The 27,126-nt window shown below is 38.0% G+C and overlaps 1 protein-coding gene across 2 annotated transcripts; it reads right to left on the bottom strand.

Moving 5' to 3' along the window:
- Positions 1-17: 17 nt before the first annotated feature.
- XPOT (exportin for tRNA) lies at positions 18-26,783 on the bottom strand. 2 transcript variants are annotated; one of them, XM_066992504.1, is made up of 25 exons: positions 26,601-26,783; positions 24,015-24,151; positions 22,086-22,168; positions 21,040-21,096; positions 19,363-19,432; positions 17,955-18,173; positions 17,166-17,350; positions 16,618-16,786; positions 15,054-15,290; positions 14,685-14,723; positions 11,186-11,248; positions 10,111-10,235; positions 9,082-9,226; positions 8,805-8,924; positions 8,532-8,626; positions 7,707-7,776; positions 7,036-7,274; positions 6,219-6,504; positions 5,258-5,447; positions 3,902-4,018; positions 3,703-3,818; positions 3,138-3,185; positions 2,088-2,159; positions 1,035-1,091; positions 18-502 (listed from the first exon to the last, which is right to left on the bottom strand). In XM_066992504.1, exons 2-25 carry the CDS (start codon positions 24,072-24,074, stop codon positions 476-478), a joined length of 2,889 nt encoding a protein of 962 aa, XP_066848605.1. In that variant the 5' UTR covers positions 24,075-24,151; positions 26,601-26,783; the 3' UTR covers positions 18-475. The 2 variants fall into 2 exon arrangements, with proteins under 2 accessions (XP_066848605.1, XP_066848609.1); XM_066992508.1 differs by lacking the exon at positions 26,601-26,783 and adding an exon at positions 25,576-25,644.
- Positions 26,784-27,126: the final 343 nt, after the last annotated feature.

Raw genomic sequence — 27,126 nt, 5'->3', positions numbered from 1 at the left:
ATGACTATCTACAAAAATGACTTTGATTGTTTTATTTTCATGTCACCATACATGAACAGATGGATTTTATGTCTTATGAAAACATTTTACTCAGTATCAAAAATGTACACATTTTAATAACCATTTCTATGGTCTGAAGGGATTTTTACATTTAATTTCAAAAATAAGTGTCATTTTATTGCCGTACATGTTACAGCTTAAGCTTAAATCATTCTATACATAATAAAAGTGTTGTGTAGATATACGGGCAATTTTTCATGTTGTCACATACCTTCATTTTCAAGACACAGAGGTGGAGCATTTGCATTTTTCTTTTCTTTTTTAAGCAAAGGCTAAAATATGTACTGATGTGAGCACAAAGCAACAGTTTTTAAGAACAAAACCAGTTTTAATGGCACAAGAGTTAGCATTTTTATAAATTAACAGCCAGAGTTCTTGATTATGGAAACAGATACATGAGATTCCAGTCCTTCCCTCAGGGCTTTGCTCTCTGGAAGAATACCTGTCAAAATTTATTAAAAAAAAAAAAAAAGGAAAAGGAATACAAATTTAAGACATGGTATGTTTGAGATGTAAGATAAATAGACAGAGCTCATTTTCTACTTTAACATAACGAACCATGAGTTACAAGGATGTGACTTGTGCTATTTGATTACATTTACACCCTCAGAAATAACACATTCTCTATAATTACAGCATAAGTTTTTTTTTGTTATTTCAACTATTAAGTAACACAAGCCACAAGAATACCAGGCTACTGAGGAAATGGCAAGGTGCAAAGCATAAGTGCAATTTTACAGATGTAGTTTGTTGTTACTGCTCTTTCTTTCATGTAACAGCTTAGAGATTATATAACTGCTTCTGCTGCTTAGAGGTTCACTATAACTAAAAGCTTATAAATAATTTTAGTCTCATGTTAGGACATTCTATATTTCAGTTTTAGTTCAGGTATGTGCCATGAGTGAATTATGTGTCAATGTTCAAATGGAATTAAAAATGATCTAATAAAAAAAAACAAACAAACAAACTTTTACCTTTAAGTAGTTTTTAAAAACTTTAGCATCAGGCTGCTGAAGTGCTTGACAGAATTCCTGTAAGAGAGAAGAATGGAATTCTAAAGAAGTAAATGAAGCACAAGACAACCTGACATATATTAGGAGCATATAAAATATCTTGTATGTATAGCCATTGATCTTAGCGTAACCAAAGAAAAGCATGTTATGGATTAAAAGAAAGAACTGCATTCTGGGATGAGAAAAGCTGTATGGTCAAATATAGAATATGAAGTTCACTTCCAGAGGAATAGACAGAAGCAAGAACTGCAGTCAAGGTGATATTTCTCACATACACATGAAGTGACTCTAGATTACAGCAGAACGTCTGCCCCTTCTGAAAGTTACAGTCTTAGACCAGAAAACAACACTGGGGCAAGCAACAGATAATACTTGATCCTTACGTATATGTAATACCACTTCAAAGTTCTACAGTTTAGGAGACATTTGTACTCATTACAAAACTTAAAGCAAGCCTGATTCCTACAGCATCCGAATTAATTGCAATTTCAAATTCTTAGCCTACAGCTAACATTTTCTTTACTGCAATGCTTACCATATGGCTAACAATGCTTAATCTTGAGACAGTAGACAAGCGTAAAGTGTCACTTTTGAGAATCCTCTTATACTGCTTACTACTTCAAAATAAACACACAAAACCCACACCTGTTTTGGTGTAGTACGTTATTTTGACAGTAGAGCCAGTGCTGTGGCTTAGCATTGAATACAGCCTTTATTACCGCACTTAGTGTACATTTAACATTGTTCATTGTTTTACTTTTGAGTTGCTATTATAAGTTACCTGGATACTCAAGTACAAATTTATTTGTGTTGAAGTAGGAGGATGACTTTTTTGCAAGGTACCCTTGCACTAATTTCACTCCTTACACTAAATTAATCTTATTCCAATATGCAGTAACAGAATAATTTTTACTGAGGGATAGTAGGAGGTTAGCTTTGTCAGTATAGATTTTATTCCCGTATAAAATTTCTGCATATTAACAGTTTTCCAAATGTTCTTTTGGGAATTCCTACCTGAATTATCTCAGGAGCTACTTGCAAAGAAGGCAAATACTCTTGCTGAAGATATTGAATGCATTCAGGACCCTAAAGAAAAGCAGCACATAATTTAAGTATATTTTTCTATATACTTATGGAAAGTCACAACCCTATACTGCATGGTACGGAAGAGTTTTAGAACAGATGGTCTATATGGCTATTTTACAGAGAAGCTATGCGTGTCAAACACCAAGCGTTCACAGATGTCTCAGATGTTAGCAAATAAAAAGAATTATCTTAATGTTGGCATTAAGGATTCAACTGCATTTTGGTATCTTTCATTACACAGAAGAATGCACTGAAAATTGTACTGAAATAAGTTTACAATAGAGTCAATTTGCGACATGTCAACTGTAAAAGTCAGTTAAAAAAGAAGGTCCCAGCTGGAGAAAAAGGAAAGGTAATGAAAAGAAAAAGGAAATGGTAAGTTCTCCTCAACGCAATCTCCTCTCTGCAAGTTTGTAAATAACTTCTCATAATTTTAGTTTAGTTGTGATTTTAACTTATATTAGATAGAGAGAAGTTAGTCAGCAAGTTAAAGGGCTTAGCAGTAACATGAACATAGAAACTGCTTGGTTTCCCATTAAAACAGAAATATGCTGTAGTGCCTTAGTCATTAGCCAATGCAAACCATTTCTTCCACACGTTTCTCAATATAATCTATTAAGATACTGAAAACCGCCCTTCATTGTTGCAGAAGTACTCTATAGTACAACTCTAATCACTCTTTCGTGGTAGCTGAAGTACTACATTGAAAAGTATAAAGCCTATAGATCACTTAAACACAGCAACAGTTGAGTGATAGGATTTTTCTCCCTTAATTAAGGAGTCAGTATTTTGCAGTATATTATCAAGACGGAGAAGTACTGGATTCTCTATTCCTACACAACACTATATTCACCCTATTCATTCACATAAAAGTAGAATAGAAATTAATCTAAATAAGTATCTTATTTCTAGAAATTAATGAAAACATTAGAAAGAAACCTGCAAGAGTTACTCCTTGTAAAGTACTCTGAATCTTACCCTTTTGAGATGAATCGTCTTTAATGTCACTGCACATTCTGATAAAGCCTGTAATATAATGCATAACGTTAGACTCTTCAATTAGTCTACTAGTTAAGTATTTACATCCAAAGATCCTAAAGTCAGTCCCAAAACAAGGGCTAGTGTATGCCACTGTTCCCTTCTTTTCCCTCACCCAAGACTAACTGAACCTCAATCAAACTTTACTTCCAATTTTTGTTCCTCTCTAACCAGAAAATTATCTGTCACAGCTGAACCCTAAACAACCTAAGGAAGAGCTACCTGTTTGTTCACTTTCACTGAGTGGTAGTTTGCAAGTAATACAGGTCAATGTCAAATACTCAAACCTGCAATTCTCTAGCTTGATTTTGAGCATAGGTGAACTACAGAATACAGTGCCATAACATGTAAAAACTAACCATACAAATACCCCATTAAGAAAAAATAAGGTATTTTCTTTGTAAGACAAGACAACCCTTAATACCACGTGGCCATTATTTTTTTTTCCCTTCAGTCTGCCACATAGCAATGAGAATAAAAGAAAAAAACAAACTGTGATACATACCAATACTGTCTGGGCATCTGCTAAGTCAAACGTTTGCTTCAAAGGTGCTAAGAAACATGCAGGTACAATGTGCTTGTAGACAAAGTCTGCAAAACCTACTGGTCCATCTTTACCTCCTGAAAAGAGAAATAACATTTCATGTTCTACTGTTGCTTCCCAGACAGAAGCAGCTGCAAAGGAATTATGGAAAGAATCTTACCCCAAAGCTCCACCAACTTCGAAAGAATAATAAAACAAGTCTTCTGTGCAATAGGATCTGGGTAATCCACTGCTCCTTGAATGACAGTGAACAACACACGTTCCACATTCTCTGCACCTTAAACAAATTAAAGGGAGCTTGTCATTTAAACCTGCAACCTAGGAGTTTCTGTACTATTGCACAATTTTTTAGTTTTATTTTTTTAAAGAATACTGACCTGGAAGACATGTTTCAACTTCAAAATAGCCTTTTTTGCACAAATTTCAAATATTTTTGGAAAGTTTCCCCTACGATGCAAGACAACTCTTATTTAGGTTATTTACTTATTTATTTTCAAAGTTTGGAGATGTTTTTTCCCCCCCTATTCTGGCCTTTAACACAATTAAAGGTGAGGGGGGACCTTGATCTGCTTAGAAGTGTTTTCTCCTCTTGACCCAAACACGACAGCTAATTAAAACTCAGCAGCACCCAAGTAATTCACTTATCTTCCAATACAGGGAAAGGTGATTTTTTTTTTTTTAAATCATACTTCAAACTTCTGCGATGCTTTTATGCTTATTTCTATTTGATTCCTGTAAAATTTATTGGCCTATTACAACTACCAAAATGCCTCTTTCAAGAAAGCTCTTACTACTACTTAACACCATCCTTTCCTTTTCCATAGGTATTACAAGCATTTTAGGATGGGGGGAGGAAGTCTGAGCTCTAACTACCAGATGAGTTTCTTTAAAGTTTTTCAAATCCCTTCCTTTTTTGATGGAATGCAGACCAAGAGAATTACTTAGTAAAGAATCGAGACACTGGACATCTGGCTTTGAATTCCTGTTATGAAAAATAGAATTAATTTGCATTTCAGAAAGCCTGTTAAGTACATATTTAATAAGTCATGATACATTTTAGCATAGTTGTTAACATCAGGTGATAGTAATAAAAATTGCAGAAGTCACGGATGTGCATTTCTGAAAATGAGCAACACAGAATGAAAACTGGGAGTTGTGAATGTCCTTGCCAAGCAGCTTGAACACTGCCATCTGTTTTAAAATTATTTTCTAGGGGAAAATATTGTTTGATCTCTGATTCAGTAATCAAATACAATAATGCATGATGACGCACAAAGCATTCTTCTTATAAACAGAGTCATCATACTCAAGCTGAAAAAAAAATCAATAGGAAGAATATGCCTACTACAGCTGGATTTTACAAACCCAAATTCTTGCTTAAACAGGTAAGTGTAATACTGTATTTGCATCAGTCCATTCTATTTTAGCATAGTTAACAGCACTTGGCAGAAACTAGGCTTGTGATTTTAGCAGTCCAACCACCATAGTGCCATCCTCAAGAAACTGAACTACTTACCTTGATTAGCTATGACTTCACTCATTCCACTGCCAGTTACTGTCTGCAGAAAAGCAAAGTAACTCCTCCGTAACATTTGTTTTTCTAAAGCAGCAGACTGGTCATTTTCTTCTGCTGGAAGGAGCAACACTTCAAAAATAGCATGAAGTAGTGGCATAAACATCTGTTGCAGAAAAGGTGAAACCTGTGTCTGTGGAGATTGGAAGAAAAAAGTATGAGCACAAGCAGTTACAGAAACTGACACTTGGAAATTAAAAGCTCAGGGCTTGTTACAATTCTCAGCTTTGATTCACTTTCAAAGTTAATATTTTCGTGTACCAAGTACATACAGCAAAGAAAGTCACATCAGGGCCACCATGAACATTATTGCATCTTGACTTACGTGCCACCTACTTCATGTCTTTTGTACAAAAATATCTAGTCTCAGCTAATCTCATTCTGAGTAGGAACAGAAGCTTTAGCCACATTTCTCATCCTTTTTTTCAGGCAGACTATTTCTAAGTCCCCAAAATATAAAGGTGGGCTATTCTAAAGTCACTGTTGTTACATAAAAGTGTACCTCTAAGATGTTAAAACCAAAAGCAGACCACCTTTTTCAGTACTTAAAGTTCACCTCAGTGTACATTTTGGGCAACAACAGTGCACTGAGATCTTGTAAATCATAAAAAGTTCATTGTGTCTGTAAAAAAAACTGTGCTGCAAGTAATACTTTATTTTTAAATATTAAACACAAAAATTCAGAAACAACATAAAACTTTGAGACTAATCAAAGAAAAACTTATTACTGTGAGTCTAGCAATACATGCCAGTGGTTGAAGACTGTCTGCTTCCAAGAGTCATAGAAATATGCATTTTTATTAAACGTCAGGCAAGGTTTTGACACACATCACCTCTTTGCTGGTTCCAGAAAGCTATCTATTCATCAATAGTTGGACTCCAGAAAACTTATGCAATATCATACCTTAAATTTTGCTGTTATTTGGTTTATAAGAGGAATGAATTCCTGAAGATCTTTTGCTTCGCAATCCTTAAGCATGTGTTCAGAGGCAGAAGGAATGAAGGGAAGAACTTCTTCCTCTAGGCAAATAATCATGCGGTGGAGGAAAGTGCGGACACCGCTTCTCAGAACTTCCTTTTGTAATGGACAACTGAGAGCCGGCAAAAACGTTTGTAAGCAGTCCAGATATACCTCAGAGCAGCCACATTGTTTTACAGTTTGCTTATTGCTGAAAGCCTTGCTGGTTCGGCTGTAAAAGCAATACACCAAGTTTCATATAAGCTCACGTTCTATATGACAGAGAAGCAATAACACTGAGAACAACGTATGCTTTAAAACCCATATACTAAACTAAAATACTACATTTTGTGAAATGGGAGCCAAACACCAGAAGAAACAATTACTTGATATGAAGTAACTATGCTTTGGCAGTTTTTGGAGAATTGAATTCTAACAAATCACAAACAATATATGATTAGAACAGCTCCAGACAATTATTTGAGGAAGCTATTTCATAAGGAAGGGAATAGATGCTGCTGGTTCATTATAAAGGTGCTAAATATTCTTTATCTACATCTTTAACAGCCTTCTTTAAGGGGATTTAACTCATTTTCTGGGCTACTATAAGAAATTCTACAGCCACTAGGGATATTCTAGGTCAATACAACACAAATAGAGACTCAGACCCTCCTGCTAATAATTTCTTTCATTTAAATTCTTTAAAATAAATTCACTTTTACTCAAATGAGAAACACACATGCAGACATTGTGCAGTACCTACCTAGCAAACCCAACAGCATGATTGAGGCAGTCAGCCAGTGCCATCTGTCTGTCCTCATCTTGTGCCATCATCAGCTTTTCTAACAATACTTTGAACTTCTCCATCAGTGGAGTCAACAAATTCCTCATTAGAGCCTGTTTTCTTTCTGCAGAGTATTCACTGTTAACTATCAATACTCCAGCTGTTTCATAAATGAAAAGTTGATCATCACTGCTTAACAGAGCTTGGTAACCATTTTCCTAAAATGGAAGATAACAGGCATAATTCACTGTGTCCTCTATCAAAGTCACTCTTTCTTTAATCACACTTTTCTTTAATTTCTACAGTACAGTTACAATACTTTAGGTATTTCTTTTACTACCTAGGCAGAAGTGTAAAGCACAGGCAAAACTTAGCTGAAGGAACAAAAATTTCTATACAATTCAAACAGCCTTCTATACACTTTTCTTTTGCCTATACACCCAGAAATCCAAAAAAAGGAAGATTCTTAAAGTTAGGTTCAAATGTAAACATGCAATTATGCAATCATCTCCCTGCCCCCCCCCTCAAATCCAAGACAATTATTTGTGCTTAAATGTTTGTGTACTAAGCTCACAATTCAGTATGTATTTGGGCACACTGATGAATAACCACAAGCCCTATTTATTACAAAAAATGCTGTAAATACTCACAGGAGGAGAAAGTTCCAGAAGGTCTTGTATTCTATTCAGAACATCTTCAATAAAGGGATTCATTTGTTTACTGAAGTAAAACAAAAATATATGACACTATTTAGAAGTGTGTGCATTTTTACAAAATTGCCATTTTCCTTAAGGTGTAAAGCTTGACATTAAACTACCTTCCTAATATAGAACATCCCTTTTGAGCATTAGAGCACAGTTTTAGAAAAACCTGGGTTACAGATATGGTGCTTGTGGTAGGCCAAATAAATACGTGGTACAGCTGAAAAATAAGCATTTTTTTCTCTCCCTCATTTTTTAAAAATATGCATAAACAGCATCACTCAGAGTGAAGTATTTTCATTAACAGTGAAAAAAAAAATAATAGAATCCTTCTGAAATGTGTTCCATCTTGGAGCTTCTCCTGCCTCTACATTCAAACATGTTTGTGAAGTAAGACCAATAGGTCAGGGATATCTGAAGGGCTCTAATAGCCTGAGTAAACTCCAAGTATAAATTTTGTAAATATTGAAATCACTCTCATCTGTGCTTACAGAGGGGAAAAAAAAGGCAGACATCTGTATCATTGATCAGTTTCAACATCTAATCAAAATCGATTAAGTATATGTATTCAAGTTCTTCGTTCTATGACAAATTTGTCCACTACTAGCTTGGTATTACATAGTAGGACTACTCTGTTAGAGAACTGTTTTGTCATATTACTTCACAGCAGTCCATTTAAAGCCCTGCCTGTTTCAGTGACAGCTGTGATGCTCCTATTTTACCATACATAAGCTTTCTGCACAATTTGAATACATTTGTAGCAGCTCTACTCACTTAAGAGACTTGACAAATCTGGAAAAAAGGTAAGCTGTTCGACTTCGTACTTTTGGACTTGTATGGCGAAGACCACGGTGATCTAAAAATGCCATCTGCAATCAAGAAAAAGTATTTCAGCTTACAATCCCTGAACAAGGTGGGGAAAACTAGTCATACAAAAATTTAAGAAAGCCAGCATCTTTAGTGATGTTCAGAAAAGAAAAAAGTTCTTAAATATAAGAAAACTTATCTACACTTACTAGTTGAATATGTAAATTAGGAGAAACTTACTAGAACAGTTGGAATGTGCTGAGGTTCAACAGCAAAGAATTTTTCATATCTAACCACTGTTTCAAAGAATTCCAGAGTCACTGATGTATGCTGATAGGCACTAACGCCAGAAGTCACTAGCTACAAACAAAAGCATTAGCAAGTTAGTACTTTACCCATTTATAACACCAAAATAGTACAATGTAGTTGAAATGCTGGTAATTAACATAAATCATATGAACTGAAGTGTTTGTCTTTATTAGCGTTTTTAAATAGCTCCCACATCACACATGCTTACCGTTCTCATCATATCTTGCAAAGCCGTAGCTTTTGTAACATCACCAGAGAAGTGAGCACCATGAGATACAGGAAGAGCCTCAGCCAACATATACAACAGCCTTATCGCTACCTCTACTTCCATAAATCGTGTAGTCTGCCAATTTCTAGAGAAACATTAAGAAAATCACAGCAGTCAACAGAGATTATGAAATAATCACAGTTCTACCACATTAAAATATTCTTTTGAATATTCAGAAACATAGCATAAAAAAGATTTCAGATAAGAAAATAAATACTCTAGGACCTAGGCAGTATTTCAGGATGCTTCTGAAGACCTCATCCACAGATGTAACACCTCTCCATCAGGGTGCTAATAATTTTCTTTGACCAGTTTCAACTTAAAAGCTACAGATTTTTCCAAGTGTTTCTTTAGGCACAAAGATCTACTTTGATGTACCAACAAGGCATTCACCTTCACTTAAAGAGAGGGCTCACTAAAAAGCAAGGCACAAGGAAGGCACTGACGACGCTAGATTTTGATTTGCGCACAGCCATCCACCTAGCCAGGCATCTAGCTTATTTACGTGCATAGTTCTCAGGATTGGTTCTGTTCTTTTTGTAAGAATTAAAAAAAACTTCACCATTGTTTCTCTTCTGCATCCAACTTTGTTTTTCTGCTAGCAACAGTATTTAAAATAATTTTCCATATCTCATAAGCATTTCCTGGCAGTGTAAAGTGAACACTTGTCCAAACGGATGTCATGTAGGTCTAAATGACAAAGATGAAGAGACACCCCGAGGAGAACAAAACATAGCTACCATTTAAGGTTTCAAAAGAAAGCTTCTTCTTTCTAAGAAGCGGAGTAAAATTATTTTTATCATGAAGTTACACAAAGTCACACTTAGAGAATTGCAACTAGCTTATTCTATCAATAGGCTTTGCCTTGCTACATCATGCTTACGTTTAGTGCAAACCCTGAGAGTAAGAAAGGCAAGAAAGCTAACAGAATTGTATTCACGTAAAGAAGTTAAAAACCAAAAATCTTACTGAAGTGTAGTGTTAAAGACTCTGCGGACAGATGCCAACAATAACTCTGGTGAGACCTGAGCAAGTCTGTCCAGCAACAGTTTCAACTGCTTTCTGTACTCCACAAACATTGCTTCATCTTCACCCTACAAAACATTCACGTCAGTTAAGTACATATTTGCACGTTTAAATACATCCAGAACTGTTTTAGACAATTGCACCTAAAACAAAAATGTGTACATACATGAACAGCACATCACGCTCTGAAAATTCAGTAATGCTCTTGCAACATAACTGCTGGCTCCTTTATTGTCTGGTTGCAATATGTTGAGATCCATTGCATTCAGTCCAGAAACACACTAAAAAGGCTTTCCAAACTGAAAACTAGCCAAAAAGTATAAGAAAGAAAATGCTCCTGGCAAAGCATTATTGACCTGTTTCTTGAAAATTGACTCATTCCTCATAAAGATGTTCTTCCTCAGCATCTTAGTTTTAAAATTAATCTGACAGAAACAGTGAACTTGGACTACACGTAGTCCATGTTAATCTCTAAAACCATTGCTCTCAACAGCCCAGAGCAAAATGCCTAACACATTCAATCATTACTGCTGGCTGGCATGGGCAGAAAGTGAAATCAAAGAAATTCCTCCTCTTTTAGGCTATTTTTGCAGGGGTTTGGCCTCCTCCACTCAAAGTAGGTCAAGTAGTATCTCTGAAGTGTTTCATTACACAACGTTTCTTAAATCTTTTTGCGTGACAGTAGAAACGTGCAAACTGAAAAACACGCAAGCACTGAACAAGCCAGCTCAACAGCTATGTTTAGTTAACAGCGCAGTCATATTTACTTAGGAATAGTTCTGTACAAATGCAGCCAGAATTACTCTGTTAACTAAACTGGCTTGGATATCCTTTTACTATGTTGTTTTGTCTTATGCAGATCTCAGGTTAAAAAATAAGCTTTCCACACAGAAAAAAATCAGTCTACAGACCTTAGCTTTCTACTTTCACATCCTTACCAAATGAAAAATATGTTTTTTAAAACATGAGAAAGTTTTACTACATGTAATTTAAGTTGCATTTGCCTGCCACACAATACCTCATTTTCAAAGTTATATTCTTCATCATATGTCAACTTCTTCATAACAGCCAACATGATTGCCTAAGATAAAGAAGAAAAGAGAACTAAGGGGAGAAGCAGAAAAGCGGTAAGAAGCAACAGTTAAAATCCTACAGCAAAGAATAACATTAAGGCAAACGTTAAAATATTTGTAAGCATTTAAATCCCATTTGAATTATTATTTTCTGAGGTTTAACAGTATTAACGATCCATATTAGAACAGATTCTATCCAGAGAATACACAGATGTCATTCCAGATGACCGGTATGCATGACTTTGAGCTCTGTTTAACAGTATTATCTGGCTGTATTTCCTGCTTGTAATCCGTGCTGTTCAGTTCACACTGAAAACAACAATTAGAGGTGACTGAACTAGACAGAGGAAGCTAAACAGGATGTCCGAGTTCGTATTTTAAAGAGGTAGGTCAGCTCAGCCATCACATCGCATTCCCTAATAACCACCTTTCGGAGATGGTGAGGCATTTATTTATTTATTTTTGCCAGGTTAACAATCTGAATTGGTTCAGCAAACGATTCAAGAACAACAGCCAGGACCAGCAAACAAGAATAAGAAAAGCAAAACCTTCCCTTTTCCACAGCAGCAAGTTGTTAGATCAGTCCAAGTGCTAACGTGTAATTTCACTTTAGCAGGGACTGTCCGTAAGTCCTAAAACAGGAATAAAGACTTAATCTTGTCTCTACTGAAGTCTCAAATGCTAAATGTATCACTTTGATGTTACAAAGCACTTATTATTTCATGTGTTAGAACTTTGATATAATGTTTAAAATATATAGAGTACTCAACTCCATTCACATTTTCCAGGATGGAAAAAACTGGACGACAGACTGACACAGCTAGCTAAAACAGATGTTTAGAAATCTGTTATACTTTAATTTTCACTTTAGTTTAAGAGTTTGTTCTGGGGAGCCTACAAAAATATGTACTAGATCTAAACATTCCAAATGAACAGAAAGCTATCCCAGATAGCAAAAACTAGAGTCAAAGGCAGCCTTTTCCTTATGTTTATTACAACAACAAAGTGTAAGAAATCTGAGAGAATATTCAGTAGCAACAGGTAATTGGGCAGGGCATTTCCACGCTCCTTACACATGGAGCGGACTCACTAAATGTTAGAGAAGACTTGGTAGAATTATAACAGGTATTTGGTCAGTGTTACAGAGCACCTGATCCCTATTCCTAATACCAGGTTAAAAGAACTTGTTCCACCATTTGTTAAGTTCCGTAGTTGACAGTTTTTGTATTTTTTTTTTTTTATTTCAACTATAGCAAATGAAAATTGTGATCATATCTGCAACAACTTAATTAGTATTTTGCTATTCTCTTCCACTACTGGAGGTTCTAAATGTAGGTACCCATTCAAGTCAGGTAAGCAATAAAGAAGAAAAAGGTAAATAAAGTAATAATAATAATAAACTTTTGATGAATTAATCATGATGTTTTTCTTTTTAAGTGCAAAAAAACTTAAGTTCTTTAACACCAAAACAGGCTGGTAAATTAAACTTAGGTTAGTGAAATGAAATTCTTGGTGATCTTGCATAAACAGGCATTTGCAATAGTTTGAGGAAGAACGTGGTCATATGGCAAGAATGTGGTCAGGCTTTCTATTGACACCAAGTGTCTGCATCGTATGCAAGCATTCTCTGCAGGAAGTAAAATTAAAGAATTAAAAGAATTATAAAATCTCAGTGTGATATGCTTGTAGACAGAAATGCCTAGAAACAGCTGTCATTTTAAGAATTAAAGATATAATCCTGCAGATGAGAAAAAACTTTGCAACTTCAAAGGCACAATAAACATGATTCCCTTTCCTCCCATTCAAGTAATGCACAAGTTGAAAGTGGTAACTTCTTAGGTGCAAAATTTTAAAGGAATGCTGCTAAGCATATGATTTAAAGCTTGGTAAGAAAGTCAGCCAAAAGACAGACTGTTTCAAAATTTTCTTATTATGAATTGGATGAAAGAAGAGAGATTGGTACGATTGCTTCTCAATTAAACACAAATCCTCAATAAACTTACGAAATAATTATAACTGGAAGTTCTTCAGTACAAAAGCAACTTCAACATAATCACAGTTCTGGACAGCAACACCTTCAAATTTTAAGTGCCTTAATGTGTGCTGCAGTAGTAATTTGGTTTGAACAGAAGAGAGAAAGTATCAAAAATAAAAGATTCAGTAATACTATCAAACTTAGGTTACCTCATCCACTTTAAACAAACATTAAACAAAACCAGATCCAGATAGTCTGGACACTATCCAAACTCAAATGTTAATGTTAGAACAGCTCAGTTTTCTTTGTAAAGGAAAAGGAATCACAGCAGTCAGCTATATGAGCTTACAGAGGATCTGTACCAACCTAGCCAATAACATTTAAATTGGTACATCCACATTGGTGCAGAAGTGTCACAGTGAAGAAAAAATTTAAAAACTGTGCTGAAAAAATAAACAGGCAAGTTTACTACTTCCAAAACTGGACACAAAGTTATTTATTAATTTTAATGACTAATGTATAAACTTAAGCTTAATGCATAGCTTAATGCATGTAGCTGCTCATCCTAAGAACAAGCATTATATTCAAATAGCAGCTTCTTTCATAAGTTTAACTCCTGATATCATCAAGGGTTGAATTTTATGACAACTCTTCCCATATTTCTTCCATTTCTTTGGGATTATGGCAGGTTTTAATAAAAAAATACAAAGCTCCAGGAGAAAACGTCTTCTATCTTGGTTTAAGACCATTCTGTCAATAACCTGTCCAGGAGTATACCAAGATAAGGTACTGATGGCCCTTGGGAAGACCAGCACTTAAATAGCTTTCATCTTTATGTACAATTCAACATAGGCTTACTAATTAAAGAAACAACTGCAGGTATTGAGTGGAAGATTGAACATATTGTCCTTACTTTTAATTATTGTCATATGAATCACAGAATGGACGGGGTTGGAAGGGACCTCTGAAGTTCATCTGGTCCAACCCCTGCCGAACAAGGTCACCTAGAGCACATTGCACAGGATGGCATCCAGGTGGGTTTTGAATATCTCCAGAGAAGGAGATTCCACAGCCTCCGTGGGCAACCTGTTCAGTGCTCTGTCACCCTCACAGCAAAGAAGTGCCCCCTCATATTCAGCCAGAACCTTCTGGGTTTCAGTTTGTGCCTGTTGCCGGGCACAACTGAAAAGAGACTGGCTCCATCCTCTTGACACTCTCCCCTCAGATATTTATACACATTGATGAGGTCTCCCCTCAGTCTTCTCTTTTCCTGCTGGCAACACTCTTCCAAATGCAGCCCAGGATACCGTTGGCCTTCTTGGCCACAAGGGCACATTGCTGACTCATGGTCAGCCTGGACATTTTAAGGCATACAAATAGTACATGATTTGTTTCAACAAAAATAAAAGTTCTGACACAAAATGTGTTTTTGCAATAAGAAGCCTTGTAAAAAGAAAGTCAACACTTACCTCTACATTAGCTTTTTGTTGGTCTGAAAGTGCAGAAAGCTACAAAAGAAATTTCAAGTGTTACTTTTTGTATTGTAACTCCTTTGCTACATTCCAGTAGCAAAAGACAGGTTTGCTTTTTGTATTTTTTTTTAAACAGCTATATGATCTGCAACCCTCCTGTCCATTATTGCAAGATTTAACACAGTTCCTACGGATTTCTAAACAAAACTATGTAAGCAGTATGCTCACAGCCAGTGAATGTACTGAATACTAGTTAGTCAAAAGGTTATAAGTCAGCTTAAAAAAATATTAGCTTCATACATTCCCACAAAATCAAAGTAAATAATACATCAGAAATGATGTTAAATTGAAGCCAGACATATTTACTTGTTTCAAGATGTGAAGGTAGTCGTAACAAAAGCCGATGATATTAGATGAGATGTCATCATCTTCATGAATGAGCAGCTGCAACATTAGGGACACTTTTGCTTCAATAGCTTGCAGAGTGTCTTGAGCACTCTTCATATCACCATTTTTTATCAGTTTAGTCCAACTAGCTATTAACGCTTGCCCCATTCCATTGACCAGCTTTGAAAATCTGGCCAGAAAATCCACATCATCTTCCTGTAAGAAAAGATATCTGATTAAAAATACTAGCAGAGCTGAGGTTTAAATGGCATGAGCTTACCGATGGTACTACCCACATTTAGTATGTAGCAGAAGTAAAAGCAACATTTGACTTCCAGATGGAAAGTATAATTATCTGGTTTGTTTTCTCTGGAGATTAGAGAGAAAAGGAAAAGCAATGCTAGAGAGCTGGCTGCCCTCCATTATACAAAAGTAGTTTGCTCATCTCTTCAAATTAGCTTGTTTCACTTTTTGCTTTACAGCAAGAAGCTGGCTAGCAGGTTCAAAATAAGAGAGGAAGCACATACCTACCATAAATTTTAGTCTGTATAAGAGGAAAAACTTTATGGGAAAACTTCAAAGAATTAACAGCTGCACCTCACTTCAGAAATACTGATAACAAGCAACAGTCAGTACTGCCTGTAAAAGCAAGTGATTATTTAATATTTATGGCTTGCTTTTGCAGAAGTACATTGATCAGAATTGAGAAACACTGCTAGATCAGTCATCCCAAACAGATGCTTTAATCCATGTCAGAGCTGCACAAGTGCAGAGCAATAACAAGTCTCTCTGAAAGACTGGGATCTTCAGAGGTTTTTTAGAGAAATGACTCCTGAATTGATGAACGTACATTTTTTGCCTTCTGGAAGGAACATATATTGGATGCAGACTTCACAATAAAGAGAAAGCTTCCTTGCAATCCAAGAACTAAGGAGTGGTTCCTCTTTCTCCATAGCACATAGCAAACAGTTATTCCTGAAGTGCTATAACCTCATGGGGAATATGTATTTGGTTGGTAGGTGTATTTTTCCAGCTCCCAGATAACAATTTCAAGCCTCACGTCTGACAGTGCAGGCATGCATAACAGCACACATGACCTAAAAAAGTTAGTCTAATGTCTCGCACTAAAAACTTCTGCCTTGGCTATATTCTTAAAACACTTTGGCTAGAATATCCATTACAGAGTCATTCAGAATGGAAGACAAGGCACCAAGTCATAAAAGCAGCATAAACAGCATGCGCACCACACTTCAGGAGAGGAATAGGAGTTACACAATACCTTCTAGAACAAAAAAAAAAAAAAACACCTCATGCTGAAGACAAACAAAATGCAGTGACTGTACTTTAAATAAGTAAGGTACATTAATAACCAGCTGTTAATTTAAGTATGAGAAAAGTACAAGAAGTGTTTAACATTGCTGGAGAAGCACAGCTAATTCTCCCTATATTTGTGGACTTACCTTGACAGTTTTCTGTTAACCTGCTTATTTAAGAACTGTCTGAAACTTGTGACTCATTCCTATTGTAAAAGCAATTTACAAACCTGATCAATACTGAAGAGGCCGGCAGACTGTAATACTTGACATAAAGATTCAACCAATTTTGTTTTATCAATTGGGTCCATTCCCTTATTTACAATTTCAAACAGACAATCACAAGCTTCTTCCCGGAGGACTTCCACAGACATGTGACCTAGCAGCATATTTATAAACCTTTGGAAAAAAAAAAGAAGTTTATATTTAAAAGTACACAGTAGCATCATATAGAAGCTTTGTATTATTTGTGTGAATATTTAAAAACGTCTTATTAAGAAGAAACCATTAGGAAGTCTTTTGTACTGACTAAACCCAGCATTTTATACATTTTAAGGACAACCAAGCAAAATCTGCAGTGTTTATTTTTACCATTATATCAGTCTGGCTTGCCAAGTCAATTGCTCTTCAGAAACAAAAGACCCAAACATTTACATACAATTAAAGTCTCTATTCAAAGACAAGTTTTAATGTAGTTCCATAGAAATACAGACAACATACTAGCAAGTTTTGTACTATCTCCTCTCCCCCCAGAGATATCCCATCAAAAAATCCTTACCTTTCATTAGCTATCAGGCTCAAATCTATCCAGGATACATAAGCTCCAACTACTTCAAGGCACTGGCATGTCAACTCCGAGTTATTATACTGATAGTTTTGTAAGATTTGGTACCACGATTCCACCAAACTTGGAATGCACTGTTCCCTCATAGTATCTTTTAATAAAGTGTTCCTACGAGCCTCCTATCAACACAGGAAACAGAATAAATCAATCCTGTCATAGATTAGCAGCATTTTCTCAAACTAGTACCATTTTTGCATCCAATACCAGAAACTCCATGTCATAACTAGATAAACAACTCAAATCAAAAGCCCAAAAAGAGCATTTTTTTTCCTTGTAAGAAAAAAAAAATGGCCTAGTTTTCTCCCCCCCTCCCCTTTTTTTTCCCCTTTTTTTTTTTTTCCTACCACAATGCCCAAACACTTAAGAAAGGCAAAGGAGAAAGAAGTCTTCTAGATGATTAAATGGACTTTTGACATTAGGACTCCTTCAAAAATGCAATAGTAGAAATTAACGTTATAAAATGAGTCAGTGTAACATTATGTTGGCTAACTCAGCTCCTTACTTTTTGTTTGCTTGCTCTTCAAGCAAAAAAATGCATTAACTGAGAAGTATGAAATCAAAAAAAGCATTAAACAACATATGGCTTTGGATCTAAACCACCTCATGTCTCTAAGGCAGAGCTGTCATAGGAAAAAAGACGAAGAAAACTTCTTCTGTCTTTTGCTGCAATTAGAGAATGTTTTTGAACTTCAAAACAAATATTAATGTGAAGTAATAACTTGCCTCTGATGTATGAACAACATCACGGTCTACCAGCTCAGCGTCAACAGCCATCAGGATTCTGAGGTACATATCCACACCTCGTGGATTAAGGTCAACTACTGATAAAATATCAAAAAAAAACTTGGGCCATTTTGTGAGATATTCAGTAACAAAAAGCAACGCAAAGACTTGTGCAGCTTTGTTCCGAATAAAAGTCTTCTCAGGCTGGGGATTCAGCATCTGGTAGAAAAAACATTTGTAAATTTTTACTAAATTAGAGAAAAATCAGATATGCTTGTTGATCTCTGTACAGTGATTAAGGTACTACTTTCCTCCTTTTATCAGCTGAGATTTATAAAAAGCCTTTCTTCCTAATGATTTTGAAAAAAAAAATTAGCTAAATTATAATGAAGCAGGGAAAACATTCTTGGTGACGCAGTCCTGATTTTTTCATTCAGTACAAAAATATTAAGCATACTATTCAAAAACTAAATGTCTTCATTTCTTGTCTGAAGTAAACAAGTACTTCTGGAAAACATGTTACGGTCCTCAGGTAGCTAGCTTTGCCCAAGTTAGATGTTAGTAAGAATAGCAAGGAGTTCTTCTAGATCTCCATTATTCTTCAGGAGAAAATGGAATCTGCCACTACCAATTTTTCTCTCCCTCCTTCCCCCCGCCTCATTGGAACAGCTTGCCACAAAGAGAAAAAAAACACAACCCATTTCACAACAACCTGTTCAAGTTGTATTATATTCCATTTCTTAATGTTCAGATCTCCACAAACACAGCAACTATAATTTGGAATTGGAATGATATTGGAATGAGAGCCAGATAACGGCAGGTATAGGCAAAGACCAGCATCAGTTCACTCCACAGTTGTGCAGATTCCAAACTCTTGGGTCCAACTGATACTATAGCTTCAGCTGATACTCTAACTCCAGTAACTCAGTCCCTAAAAACAGTAGCCGATACACTACCACAGCATTACCAGAGCAGGTGATATGAGGAGTCTCATCCTTTCATTTACGAACATCTGCCAGCACTCTAAGCAGACAGGACACAGGCCAGGAGCGTTGTGAAAACAGAATTACCACTCCTATTCTAGACACTCAAGAACATCAGGAATCTAGATTACACCTCTCTAAAGGGAAACTTTAAATGCTCCTTACTTCACACACAATAGTTAAACCGCAATCATTATCTGACATAAGAATTTTATATTTAGTATTAAGTTCAAGCACAGATTTCCTTACAACATATAATTTAAAAAATTCTAAAAAAAATAGCTTCTTAAAAGTTTTTTACTGTCACATACTGTATATCTTCAGGAATATATTTTTAAACTCAAATGACAGATTAGACATTTAGCCTGCACTGAATGCGCTACGTTAGCTTACCGTGCAAAACTGCTGTAACGTAACACACTTACCTGGGCTTGCAGCCATGTTATAAGCGTTTCCCTAATTAGCTGCTGCTGGACTTCAGTAAGTTCAGAGTATCTGAAACAAAGCATAATAAGATCAAAATATGTCTGCTTCATGGAAAGAGCAACATTCACTAAAGCAAAAACCAGTTTAATAACTACGCTACACATTAGTGTAAATTAAAGGTTTCTAGAAAAAGGAATTTACACAGCTATTAACATATTAAGATTCTGAATAAAAGATGTATTAAAATAAGGAAAAACATTTTGGCTGTATTAAAGAATTATGTCTCCAGGCATTAATACCTCCTTTATCAGAGTAGGAGCTTGAAATTTTGCAGGAAGTCTGCCCTTCTACAAGGGACAGGACTTACGACCCTGATTACACACCTTTGACTGGTAAGCCATGGGGAGAACAAATAACATTTGTATATGCTCAAATTTGATTACTACAGTATTCGAAGACGCTGACAATAGCGAACACAAGGAAGTCCTTCACTGATCTGACCCTACAGGACATTGATTATCACATGTATGTCAGAACAAGCAAAGCAAAGCAAACAAGGAATTCAATTCTGCTTTGCATCATGCACAAGTCTTGGCAGAACTCTACGTTATAACCAGCCCAACTCAAATACTACCCACACATATTCCTTCTGAGGACTAGGCAAGTTGAGAAGACTCTTCCTGCCATTACTTCTCCAGGGTGCTACAGCTCTGGTACACCCCCTGACAGGAATGACTGCTGAATGCCATCTCAGTGTTCCTGTTAAAGTATCTAGTCATTAAGGAGAAGAAAAAAGCAACCCCACTGAAAACAGTGAAAAAATGAGACGCAGGAAAACAGGAGAAAACACTGCAAGAAGCAGATGACAGAAGTGACACATGCAGATGAAGGCGGACAATGAGGTAAGACCAAGTTAATAAAATCTCAAAGAGATAAGTCTTTAATTTTTGCTCTGATACGTAATTGTGAACCTCAGCTGCAATATACATCTTATTTCTATCTGGAGCCTGGCCCACATGCTCAGTGTACTGCAACCAGCACACTGATATCCCAGAGGCAGACACCTCTGCCATGATGCTGGAGGCCAGACACCAAAGGAGCCCAAAGTATGAAACAAATATAGTTCCACACACCTAAACTTTTACCGTTTCAAATTATTTTGTCCTAAAATTATGAAGCTACAGAAACACTACACAGTGAAAACACTACTTTCTCACAACATCTCTGCCATGCTTATTGCATGAATAAGGCTTTGTCTGGAGTCCAGGATTCTGTACTGAGTAAGGCTGCTGTTTGCAGGACTTAAACTCTTTTTTTTTTTTTTTTTGGTAAAAATTAATGAGAGTGTGGAGTAAGGCTTAAAGGGCAATGCTAAGTAAGTTTCATTCCACACTTGGTGATCGGGTCTGTGTTGGGCCATACGCAGGCATTAGACTAGCTAGGGAGAGCATGCTGCTAAGACACCAGCTACTTCTCTCCCAGGAAAAGCTGAAGGAACACAAGAAGTCCTGTGGGACGAATTAAGCTCATCAACCACACTGAGGTAATGGTTTACAGAATAAAGGTTCTAAAAGCTTTTAGTCAGGAACGACATCCCATTTTAAGTTTATTTGCAAGCAGAATAAAAAGAAAATCAAAATAACGTTGCATGGTTGCTATCAAGAAAGATTACTAACTTGAACTTAATTTGATGTTCCAGAACTTGAAAGCAAAAGAACTTGATGTGATCATCACTAGAAAAGAAGACAAAATTCTGTTAGATGTGGCAGTATGGTACACTTCTCTGTGAAGAACAAAATTCCTCATATATTACAACCAGGTGGTGCCTTTGGCAGTTCAAGAACTACCGTGCACTGAAGAAAAAGTCTACGCAAAAACAGCAAATACTCTAGCAATGCATTTGAAAAAAACAATGTGCAACTAATATTGATATTCCCTCTTATAATATTTTTTTTCTTATATTCACCAGTTTATCATGCTATGAGTTTGGTATTGAACATAAACTACAATATGTATTGCATCCTGCCTTTAAAAAAACTAAAAATTGTATGAATCAGTGTATTTTAGTAAACAGAGACTACAAATGTTTTTCAAATGTTGCATGGCTTTGTTAATCACTGCGTACTCTGCTGGAGTCTGAGAAGCTTTAAACAATCTTTTGCAAAAAAAGTGTTCACTATCAATCACTGATATTATTTGGGAGATATACATCCCTGAGTTTCCTTCCAACTTGCATCACTGTATGACACAGCAGCAACCTATTATTTGAGATCCAAGTACACAACTTTGTGCAAAAACAGGGGTGACGACGCTTTGCATTTTGAAAAATAGGGGGGTGAGGCACTGTTCCTAAGCTTAGTGCATATAAAGCCTACATTCTCACAACTCGACAGTTTCAGCACTCCTCCCCTCCCCAGAATTGAATGGGGATGCATTCAGTGGGCTTGAGTGCATTTTTTTTGTCCTGGATTTCATAACGCAGCAGTCTTTAAGCTACCAAATTAAGATTGAGTTTTATTTATACATTATTCTTCCTTGAAAGACATTATATGGAAATCACAGATTAACAGTGATACTAAGAATGGCATGAAGACCATATTAACTTTCAGCAATTTACAGTTTGCTAATTATGCTGTAAAGATAAAAAAAAAAAAAAAACCAACACCCCAAAGACCCAAACATATTACTGATGAAAATAAGCAACGATTCTTATCTATATTACCTGTATATACTCTGAGCTAATGCTTCTGCGCAGACTTGCCAAGCATCCTGAGATATCTTGAGCTGCTCAAAGTAGGCTAGTGCCTGCAAATATTCAAGTAAGAAGGAATGAAAAAGCCAAAAAAACACACACACACACACACAAAAACAAACAAACAAAAAAACCCACAGCCAGACATCTTATTCACACTTGACACATTTAAACACCTCTCCTTCAAAAAAACACAAACAGTATTTGGAAAGAGGTTTTTATGTGGCTTCCTCATTACCACAACACAAGTGTTTCTCCAAATGTTAACCCTACAGGTACCTACCTCCACTGTACATTCAAGACAAAGGTTTCTATTACTTCTATATAAAAAGGTCAGATTCACAGAACTGGTGAGGTTAAAGGGGACTTCTGGTGATAGTCCAGTCCAACTTGCCTGCTGAAAGCAGGGTCAGCTAGAGAAGTTGCTCAGGGCCTTGTCCACTAGGGTTTAAAATACAACTTCCAAGCGTGGAAGTTCAAGTCCAAGTTAAAAAATTTAGGTTTTTCACTGAAAACGACTCACAATTTTTGTTGCACAGCTTTGGTTGTATTCTACATCTCAAGCAGCATTCGAACACAGTCATTGACTGACCACCTGACAAACATCAGTGTGTGAACCTATTAAGGAGACTGGAAAGAACTGTCTACTTCAGCCAAATTGTAGACACCCAAGTTGTTGATCAGTTCTTCTAAGAACGTCCTGAAAACAGTTCACTCGATCTAATTGCTTTAAGATTTAGTGTGACTTGCTATACAAAAGAGTAAAATAATTTTTGAAACAGAGATTTGATTGACACATTACTTTAAGCCTATGAAGGCTTGTCTTTCAAGCTTATTTTTTCCACTAACTTAACTGTTTACATTCAACAAAGTGATTATTCAGGGAGTTGAATTAAGTTCTTAAAACAAGAGTTCATTGTAGACAGCACTGGCAATATCCTTCTACTGAACAGTTTTAATAGCTGATGTTTGAGATGCATTTTATGTGAAGTCCCTTTCCGTATGAATAGCAAAAAGATATGTCACCTTTTAGTATAAAATATTTCAGAACTATGCAGATTGCATGGTTAAAATGTCAATGAATTTGTAAGCTTCAAATTCCATAGCGACATTCTGTTAACAAAACTTTAAACTTTAGCTATATCCCTCTTTTCAGGAAGGGCAAACACCCACGATAAACATACTTAATGAGCTGCTTAGCAATACCAGCATGCAGTAAACTACATTTGTAACTGCCTTACATGTTCTGGGATTCGTTTTGTGAACACCAAAAGATATTAAGTATCCACACTTCTGAAGGATTTTACTGAACATCATCCTGTATGCAACAATGAGTAAGCAGAACTCTTTACTCATTTGATAGTTACAGTAATGCCTTGCCACATAAGCACCTCTCATATCACGTAACTGTTACCATTTACTATGATTATTTTCTTAAGTTACTCTAAACTTCACCACAGTTCAAAAACCGATGTTTCATTACAAGACACTGAAGGTAGGCAATCCATTCAAACAACAATAACAATAATAATAATAAAACCACACAAAAAAACAATCCCCACCTAAGAATTAAAGGGCAATTTTAAGCAATATTGTTTCCAGTGGCTGCTTTTCATTCTGTGGGAACCTGCGTAAGGTACTGAGCAAAAAGTACAGATAATTGAAAGGACTGGAAAAGCCAGAGGAGCCCAGAGAAATAAATTCTGTACACGTTAACTGTAACTTCACAGAGTTGGAAACAACTCCTGCAGCTTACATGCATGCCTGCAACATGACAGTTTGCACATGCCACCACAAACCCTTTGTGCTGGTTAACCCGATAACAATCAAGAAAGCGTTAGACTTTTCAGTGAAGCAACACTCCAAATTATTAGAGAGATACGCAAGTTAATTACATACTCTTTGTCTGAAGTCTGCATCAGCATTTGGGTTTAGCCCCAAAAGGGCTTGTTCATCCATCTCTACTGCTATACGATTGGTTTCCTACTCCTACTAACAGGTTTGCCCACTTCTTCTAGAGGAGAGCCTACGATCATCTGAAAATAGAGAAAGAGATTTTATTTGCCCAGCACAGCAATAAAAATTAAACGCAGGACAGCAGCAAACGCAGGCGTTTGCACACAAATCTCAGACACCCAGCATGAACTCCACCACAGCATGAGCATGCATTTTTCTGATACAGAAAACAAAATGCAAACTCCCTTAATCACCCTTCGATAACAGAAGTGCCGTAAGGTGAACTATTTAACTGAAAGGCTGGAACTTAAATTTCAAGCACGTGAAGTTTCAGCAAGATATGACGTAAGCATAAATCATCTGCTTAAATGATACACAACAGTATTTTTTATCCCACAAGCTTAGCAACTGCAAAAATAAGCTTCTCTACTCATCTCTAAAATATTGTTAAGATGCTTCATAAAACCATTTGTAAAGTATTTCCCCTGGGGAACAAAACCCATTAGGAGGTCTTTCTTCTAAAGCAAGGGCATGCTGGAGAAGTGTCATAGACATTAACCACAAAATACATCATACTGAGCTGTTAACAAAGCTGCCTCTCCTGCTAATGGGTGCTAATTTACTAGTGATGATTTTTATTTAGAAATTTCAGTGTAAAACTAACAAGCAAGCTGGACAAATGTTCTAGAGATTGTGTCTCTACAAGCTGCTCTGTAATGCTCTGGATAAAGCACAGCGGATTAAAAAAAGTCTCTGTCAAATACGCAGATGCTGTTAGACAGCAAGAGGGGACAAAAATCCACCTAGCCGTCAAAAAAAATTCCCACATGGTAACATCATTAATCAGGCCTGAAGCAAGGCCTCGTTATGTAAGCACGTAGGAGGTAGGGGAAAGGAAGACAGACAAGAGGAGGAGAGGAAACACAAAGTAACTGTGGTCTGAAACTGCCTCCATGCCTGTAGGTAGAATTTCCGATTTCTTAGCGTGACATGCCTGGTGCAAGCTCTGCTGTGAGCCCTCCCCCCGAAGAAAAGTGGCCCAGTGACAGCGAGCACGCCTGGAAGGGAAAGCCCAGCATTTGGTGTGACAGCGGACAGACATTCCTACAAAAGCCATTACAGAACCTATGATAACTAAATGCATCACAAAAGGCAATTTAATACCCAAAATTAAGCAGGCGCGCACACAAAAATGCAGGTTGTGGCAGCACAGAAACCAGAAAGTCTGGAACAAAGCAATGACTCGTGGCAAAACGAGCTCTGCACACTGCCTTACGACACAGAGCAATCCCGCGCGGGGTCAAAACCTTTAGGGATTAAAGCTGCTCTGCTGAGGCTTCGCCCTCTGCGTCCCCAGCTCGTTTTCCCCATAACCAACAGCCAGAACAGGCAGATGAGGGGGGAAAAAAAAAGTAAAATGCTGTAGGAAAAAATGCTTTTTTGGACAGCATCTTTCAGATGGGGCCTGGTCCACAGTTACACAAGGAGAACTGTTTCAACTTACACAGGCATATTTCTGGCATATTTTCCCGCTGATATCACTTGATCCTCTGCCCGAAAGATAGGAATCTTCCACACACAGGTGACAGGTTTTGCTATTAAAAATAACCTGGCTCAAAATGTGTTCTCTTCACGTGTTCAGCTAACAGCAAGGCCAGGCGGTTCTACTAACCTCGTATATGCTACGTGAGCATATTTAAAATTTGATCCTCTACCAAATATCCTTTCCTAAGAGTTTTAGGTTGACTAGCCCGCTCTGGAGAACAATCAATCAGACAGCTTTCTGAAAAGACCCGTTCAAATACCCTAACAGAACAGCTTCTCATGGTACCTGGGTTTAGCTGAGCAAGTCGCTTTTCCTGCACAGATGAATTTTACTAACAAGTTACGCTTGGAAAGCAAGGCCTGACTGTAATTTTAAGAGAATTTGCCCAATCAATCGAAATATACACCCAGCTGTAACGCCGAGTATGGCGTTCAAGGCAGTTTTACTTGTAAACGGTGTTCGCCACTAACATTAAAAGTTAACACAGAGCTGTGCAGAAGGCAACGCCAAAACACAGAGGAGTTTTTTTTTGTGGCTGCTGCTAGCCAGTGCCCCGTGATGGGCGGCTGAGAGCCCAGTGCAGCCAGAAGGGTGCAGGTCGTTAGCAGCAGGGTCACACAGGTGCACGTCTCGCTAACTGGGATGGGAAATGGGGATATGAGGTACTCTCCTCCGCAGTGCCTACGAGAGCACTCGGTAAGAGGCTGCTTCCCCACAGGGACGGGGGCAGACCCCGCCGCGGCACCAAGCAGGGGGGGCAGGGCAGGGCGGGCCGCCCGCCCGGGCAGCCTTACCCAGGGGCCTAGCGGTGACAGCGCCTCACAGGCGGCACCGCGGGGCCCCTCGCAGCCCCGCCGGGCACAGCAGGCGCCGTGCCCGCTGCTTCCCCCCCCCCACCCCGGGGTCCTCCCGGTTCCCCCCCGAGCCCGGCGGCACCTCCCCGGGGAGCGGCGAGGCCCCGGCCCGCCCCCCCCCGCCGTTACCTTCCCGGTCACTGCGCCATGGCCGCGGCCGCTCCCGCCCCGCAGCTCCGGGGCCGCCACGAGCATAGGGAGCGGGCAGGGCCGGGCCGGGCCGCGCCGCCTCGGCTGGCGGCGGCAGGAGGAGGAGGAGGAGAAGGGGGGGGAGGAAGACGCCCAAGGGGAGGTGCCGCGGCCCTCACGCGTCCGGGAAGAGGTGCCCCCGCCCCTCAGCGGTGGAGCAGGACTACAACTCCCAGCGTGCCCCGCGGCGCGGCAGGCTGTGTCTGCCGAGCGGCGCGCCGCGGGACACGCTGGGAGTTGTAGTCCTGCACCGAAGCACCCTGGGAGGGGTAGTCCCGCCGCGCGGTGGGGTACGTGTTACATGGCAGGTTACCGGCCGTGAGGCGGGGAGACGGGCACGGCACAGCCGCACGGCGCCGGGAAGCCACCCGCACAACGCCAGGCCCACCCGGACCCCCCCGAGGCCAAGGACGGGGCCCGCGCCCCCTCCCTCCCCCGGCGGTTAGGCGGTTGCCGCGGTTACCGC

Source organism: Anser cygnoides, chromosome 1 (assembly GCF_040182565.1).
Source record: "Anser cygnoides isolate HZ-2024a breed goose chromosome 1, Taihu_goose_T2T_genome, whole genome shotgun sequence".
Lineage (NCBI taxonomy): Eukaryota > Metazoa > Chordata > Aves > Anseriformes > Anatidae > Anser > Anser cygnoides.
Note: the sequence above shows the minus strand (reverse complement) of the source record. Positions and strands in the feature narration are given on the sequence as shown.